Raw genomic sequence first — 6,725 nt, forward strand, 5'->3', positions numbered from 1 at the left:
GGGTTATTCTCATGCAAAAGGTGGCAAATTCTGCCATAACAGGAGCTGAAAAGGCTCAGATTGGGCATACTCCATTTTAACTGCTATCAAAACAGATGTGGATAATCAACTAGCAGTTCCTCACTGCTTCCAGATGGCTCAAGGGCTGTGACAGAAGAGAGCCTAAAGCAAGTGCTGCAAGTTTAAAAAATGGAAATTAATGTCCTCATACAGCAGGACTCTAAGAGATGCTCCTAGTGATCTTACATTACATTTCCTGAACAGAGTGGAGATTATGGTATTGAAGGATACTGAGAAAGAAGACTTTGAATTCACTTGTAAAATAACTGGAACCAAGCCTGTCATTTTTTTGACCAATTCATACTGACAGGCTGTGTTCTGCTGCACTGGCTGAAGAGGTCAATTTAAATGGTTCTGGCAGACTGCTCAAGATTACAGGCTGTTCAAGCCCTAGAAAAAGTTATAATTGTTCATGGTTCTAACAAATTTGTGTTAAAGAACTGAGCCCTCCATTCATGGCGCCCTATGGGTTATGTGCTACTTGGTGAGGAGAGACCTAATTGCAGGAGGTAATGCCCCCCCAAAAAAGGCAACCCTTTAGTTAACTGAATATCCGTGAGCATTGAGTGGTTTGGAGTCCTACTGTGTGCCTGTCTTTCAGATTGTATGCAGGTCATTCCATCTACACTAGCAAAATTGCTGGCCTGCATCCCATTTCCACAATAACAGAACTAAAAAATCATCATGCCCAGCTGGGAAGAAACTACTGCATTAATATCCAAAAGGTGTTGTTTCCAACATTTTAGAGAAACTGGTTGTCTGGCTTTTGTTGATGTCAGGGAGCAAGCCTCCACCACTGAGCTAGACCGCCAGCCCTCAGTCAGTGCTGTGGAACATTCTGCAAGTGAAACTGGAACATTCTGAAAACTAATGGTGTAGTAAACACTTGATAATCTGGATACTACTTGCTGGCCAGCACTATTATGTACTCTCATGGGTGCGATTGAAGCGGAAGAAGCGTCCTTGTTTGGAAGATTGTTTCCTCTATGAATTCCTGAGTATAGTTTTTGAGGTGGCATTTGCCTGAAATTTTATTGCCATGATTTAGAGAAAATCAATTAAATTTATTAATAAAAATATTTTAAAGATAATGCTTGGCTGCCGGTGGCGGTGCTAATCCTGCGTTCTCCTGTTCTCTCCTCTCTTCGCCTTTGCTCGCCTTCCGGTGCTGCCATGCCTTGTTCTGAAGAAGTAACCGCCGTCTCCCCCAGCAAGCGGGCCCGGCCTGCAGAGGAGGGCGGCTTGCGGCTCCGCTTTGTACGGCTCTCGGAGCACGCCACGGCCCCGACCCGAGGGTCCAAGCGGGCCGCGGGCTATGACCTGTACAGTGCCTATGATTATATAGTACCACCTATGGAGAAAGCCCTTGTGAAAACAGACATTCAGATAGCTCTTCCTTCTGGGTGCTATGGAAGAATAGCTCCACGTTCTGGCTTGGCTGCAAAACACTTCATAGATGTAGGAGCTGGTGTCATAGATGAAGATTATAGAGGAAATGTTGGTGTTGTGCTATTTAATTTTGGCAAAGAAAAGTTTGAAGTAAAAAAGGGTGATCGAATAGCACAGCTCATTTGTGAACGGATTTTTTATCCAGATATAGAAGAAGTTCAAGTGTTGAATGACACTGAAAGGGGTTCAGGAGGTTTTGGTTCTACTGGACAGAATTAAGATTTAGGTCAAGTATAGAAAATGAAAATGTTACTTTTCTCTTAAAACTACAGACTTTCTGCTTAAAGTGTATTAGTATTTTGCATGTTTGTAAAGTTAGGTTTAGCTTCTAAAAATGTATTATGCTAAAGAGTTCCTCTGTTAGTATCACATGGAAACTTTCCTGTATTTTCTGCAGTTTATGGTTATTTGTAAATCTGCTTTGTGGTGATCTAACGCAAAATTTTTTAAAAAAACAAATATATGTACACCAATTTCAGATTTTTTTTAAATATTAAAAATATATATGAAGGTTAAAAAAAAAAAAGATAATGCTTAATTTGTATCATTTATAATTCTACCAATATTTCAAGGACATTCTTAGAATGTGATAAAATGGTTCAAATTTTCAAAATCCCTTTGGAAGAATAAATATGAAAGAACAAGAAATTCTAAAATACAAGAATAATGTGGGACCCATATCAGATTTGAAAACATTATAAAATTAAAATTCATTTTCAAAATACTGATATCAGCGGTCTTGAAGAGAAATTTGTATACCCATGTTCATCATAGTGTTATTCACAATAGACAAAAAAGATCAAAGCAAACACAGTGCCCAATGATTGATAAATAAATAGGTAAAATGTGGTACAAATATATAATGGAATATCATTCAACCTTTAAAAAGAAGGAAATTCTGGCATACTTTACAATGTGGATGAACCTTGAGAACGTTATACAAAGAGAAATAAATCCACCACAAAAAGGAAAATACTTTGATTCCACTTATATGAAGTACCTAAAGTCCTCAAATTTGTAGACAAAATGTAGAATAGTAACGGGGCTTGGTGGTGCACTCCTGTAATCCACAGTTCCGGGAGGCTGAGATAGGAGGATCCAAGTTCAAAGCCAATCTCAGCAACTTAGTGAGGCCCTAAGCAACTTAGCAAGACTGTCTCAAAATATAAGGAGGACTGGGGATTTGCTCAGTGGTTGAGTACCCCTGGGTTCAATTCCTGGCAGAAGGAAAAAAAAAAAGTGTACAGCGGTTGTTGCCAGGTGTTGAAGTAGGAAGAATGGCATTGTCGTCCATTGGATGTGGAGTTTTTCATAAGATAAAAAGAGTTGAGGAGATTGGTTGCCTGACAATGTGAATGAACTTTATACTACTGATTATACACTTAAAAATGGTTAAAAAGGTAAATTTTATGTGTATTTTACAGTTTTGTAAGAAAATTTAGATACCAATATTGATGAAAGAAGATATCATTGGGAAAAAAAAAAAGATATAACACAGAAATGATTTCTACAATTAATAAATAGCAACGTACCATAAAGGATTCTTCAAAAATTAGGTAATAAGTGACACTGGGACAATTCATTGGCAGTTGAATAGGAATAAAAAGCAATTTGGGTCATAACCTAATACCATATACCAAATAAATTTTGGATGGGTCAGTAATCAAACAGGAAGAAAAAACATCTAAAGTGGAAACTAAGTTTTTCACACAAGTTTACTTCTCTAAATTCCAAGTAACAAAAGAAACCCAAAGGAAAAAAACAAGACAATTCAAAACGGGTTCTTGGGAAGACAATTCCAGTAAGTGGCAGAGTAGGAAGGATCAGGAATCTGCCTCCCCACTTAGAGGACAATTGTACAGTCAGAATCTAGAGTCTACCGAAGACTTGCAATGTCCAAGGGAAGGTTTAGATGGCAAATTGCAATTAACCTGGGTCAATTTCAGCTCTTGGTACAGTAGCAGTTACCCATCCCCTCATCCCAACCCCCTGGCAGGCAGCTGAACACATGTTCCTAGAAAAACTACACATGAATTGCAGGAAACAGTGTGATCAAAAAGGATCCTGTGCTCCAATCACTGCTTCTGAATACAGTGGTGCAGATAAAGAAGTGGGTAGCCATTACTACTGTATTTAGCCATTGTTACAAGCTCCTCCCCATCCAGGAACGCCCAAGGAATTTAAAGGGCTAGTGCCCCTTTTTGCCCCCTCTTTAATTTCCTTCATTTTCATCTTTTGGAATTTAGACAATAAAGTCCAGCACACTCGAAAGCAACTGCATATATAGGGGAAATTGGAAAGTGGCCACACATGCCCAGGAAAAGGTACAGAGTCAGATGTAAATGGATTTAATTTTCCAAATAAAAGACACAGATTAGCAGATAAAAACATATGATCTAACTATGCTGTGTGCAAAAGTCTCACTTTGGATCTAAAAATACCAATAGATTGAAAATTAAAAGATGGAATAAGATATTCTGTACAAATAGTAACTAAAAGAATATGACCCTGCTGCCTAGAACTGGACTCAGTTGGTATCACTGAAGTTCTATAGAATGAATGGAATATCCAAACTCACTTGAATCAGAGAATAAATGACTTTTATAAATGTATTTTTTCTCAGTATATTGGCAAGAAAGCAAGAATAAAAGGGGAGAAGGAGTAGAGGGAGTGAGGAAGAAACATAAATGAAAATTTACCTGAATTGACAATAGGATTTAGTAAAACTGGAAAATTGTTTGCAGCAGTGTATTTGGTATAATCTTATTCAAAAAGAATCTAGTGTTCGGTGCAGGGCCATATATCCATAATTCTAGCTACCTAAAAGGCTAAGACAGGAGGATTAAGGCAAGTTCAAGGTCAGCCTGGGCAACTTAGCAATAACCTATCTCAAAATAAAATTATAAAGGGCTGGGGATATACCTCAGTGGTGGAACACTTGCCTGGCACACTTGAGGCTTTGGGTTCAATGCCTAATACCACCAAATTAATTAATTAACTAATTAAATTAAAAGAACCTGGTAACTCGTATATATATTAGTACATATACTAAGCCATTTAATAACATTCATGGGGCTGGGGTTGTGGCTCAGTGGTAGAGCATTTGCATGTGAGGCCCTGGGTTTAATCCTCAGCACCACATAAAAATGAACAAATACAATAAATGTATTGTGTCCATCTGGAACTTTAAAAACTTTAAAAAAAAAAATAACATCCATACTCCTTGATCCCAAAATACAACTTAGCTCCAGATTTTTTTTTAATAGACTGCATTTTGATTCACTGTACACAAATGGGGTATAACTTTTCATTTCTATGGTTGTGCATGATATAGATTCACACCATTCATGTAATCATACATGTACATAGGGTAATGATGTCTCTCTCATTCCACCATCTTTCATACCCCTGCCCCCTCCCCCTCTCATTTCCCTCTACATAATCTAAACTTCCTCCATTCTTCTCTCACTCCCCACACCCCCACCTCCATTATGTATCATCATCCACTTATCAGGGAAAACATTTGACCTTTGGTTTTTTGGGATTGGCTTATTTCACTTAGCATGATATTCTCCAGATCTTGATTTCTAAAAGTAATTCTCCAATAAAAGGAATCATGTCTCCTTGAACAAACAGTGGGTTCCAAGGCTGAAACAGGTAAGAAAACAGGTTATGCCAGAAAGCAAGGAAGTCCCCTCCCCTCAAAAGAGGATGGAGGACTTATTGAAAGGGCACAAGGGCCAACCTAAAAGAGTTCCTAATTGGAGCAACAAAATAAAAAAGATAATACCATATTAAGCATAGTACTATATTAAAATAGTACTGGATTAAAGTCCAATGATTAAAATAAATATCATTGGGTCCATACTGTATAAATAAATAAACTGGGGAGAAGGGACAACTTTACAAAATAATTCTAACTTTAAAGAATGAGAGAAATAGAAAATAATCATTAGAACACCACAGTAGGGGGATGGGGAGATAGCTCAGTCGGTAGAGTGCTTGCCTTGCAAGCACAAGGCCCTGGGTTCAATCCCCAGCACCAAAAAAAAAAAAAAAAGAACACCACAGTAATAATTGCTAATGGAGGCTAAAATCAGTGGGCAAAAGTTTAAGGAAAACCAGAATATTCGTATGCTCTCAAAGTATCTTCCCCAAATAGATATTATTAGCAAAGGAAAAAAAGTCATAACTTTATGGTGGAGAAACCAAGCAGACACTACCCTAAGCAAGCAATTCAAGAGGTGTGAGTCTTACTATGCTAATAAGGTAAAGTTCACTGTGGGTTACTTTGGTGATTATTCCACTCATGCATTTGTCCCTCACCTCCTGGAATTTCCCTTTATTACCAGGGAAAATCTTTCATATCATTATTTTCAGAAGCGTGCAGACCCTGTTCTGTCTGGTTTTTGCTGGCATTTCTGCTGACTGCATAGTCTCGGAAGGCTGAGCTAACTTTCCCAGACTTCCATCTCCTGGTGTGTGTGTTATCTCACTCCCATAGCCTTGACAGCACTTAGGGCACTTTTTAACTCCTGACTTTCTAGTATGGCTCTTAAACCCATAAGACTAAAAACTGGCTTGGCTCTTATTATCTTTTGAGGTGACCCTTAGTCCTAAGGGATACTGTTTTTCATGGGGATACCTGACTGGGTCACCATGAACATGATTTGTCTGACCACAAGATAATTTTAGAAACTATGATTTAATAGCAATATTTAAAATTAAGGATTCTTGGAGCTGGGGATATAGCTCAGTTGGTAGAGTGCTTGCCTTGCAAGCATAAGGCCCTGGGTTCAATCACCAGCACTACAAAAAAAAAAAAAAGAAAAGGAAAAAAAAAGGGATCTTACATAAAACCCAGCTATCTAGCTTCTATTTAAAAAAAAAAAAAAGATACAGAAGTCATGGGAACACTGAGTCTACACAGCTACCCTTTAGGGTAATTTGAGCTTTCTAGTCCTTCCAGGACAGAGAAGCCAGTGGCCATCTCCATTTATTATTGGACTCTTTCCCTGACTATCTCATTTCTGTCAACTTATAGGCTTTCCTGTAGACTTGCCAGTCTTTAGACTTATCTCAGGACCCCTGTGAAGCAGCCAAGTCCATATGATAGCCTAGACCTGAGGTGACAGGTGTCTGTCCCCGATCTACTTGCTGTCAAAGGAGAGGGGCTACTCTGAAGCCCTCAATACCACTAAAGCATCCAAGTTCCA

At 38.4% G+C, this 6,725-nt stretch overlaps 1 protein-coding gene across 1 annotated transcript; it reads left to right on the top strand.

Annotated features, from left to right (window-relative positions):
• The first annotated feature begins 1,161 nt into the window (after nucleotides 1-1,161).
• On the top strand, nucleotides 1,162-1,858 carry LOC306667958 (deoxyuridine 5'-triphosphate nucleotidohydrolase). The gene has a single exon (XM_079150852.1). It carries the CDS (start codon nucleotides 1,234-1,236, stop codon nucleotides 1,726-1,728), a length of 495 nt encoding a protein of 164 aa, XP_079006978.1. The 5' UTR covers nucleotides 1,162-1,233; the 3' UTR covers nucleotides 1,729-1,858.
• Nucleotides 1,859-6,725: the final 4,867 nt, after the last annotated feature.

This window comes from Sciurus vulgaris, assembly GCF_902686455.1.
Source record: "Sciurus vulgaris genome assembly, chromosome: 8".
Classification (NCBI taxonomy): Eukaryota; Metazoa; Chordata; class Mammalia; order Rodentia; family Sciuridae; genus Sciurus; species Sciurus vulgaris.

Coding starts and splice junctions, on each gene's coding strand:
- LOC306667958 (XM_079150852.1), top strand. CDS start 1,234: ATGCCTTGTTCTGAAGAAGTAACCGCCGTCTCCCCCAGCAAGCGGGCC.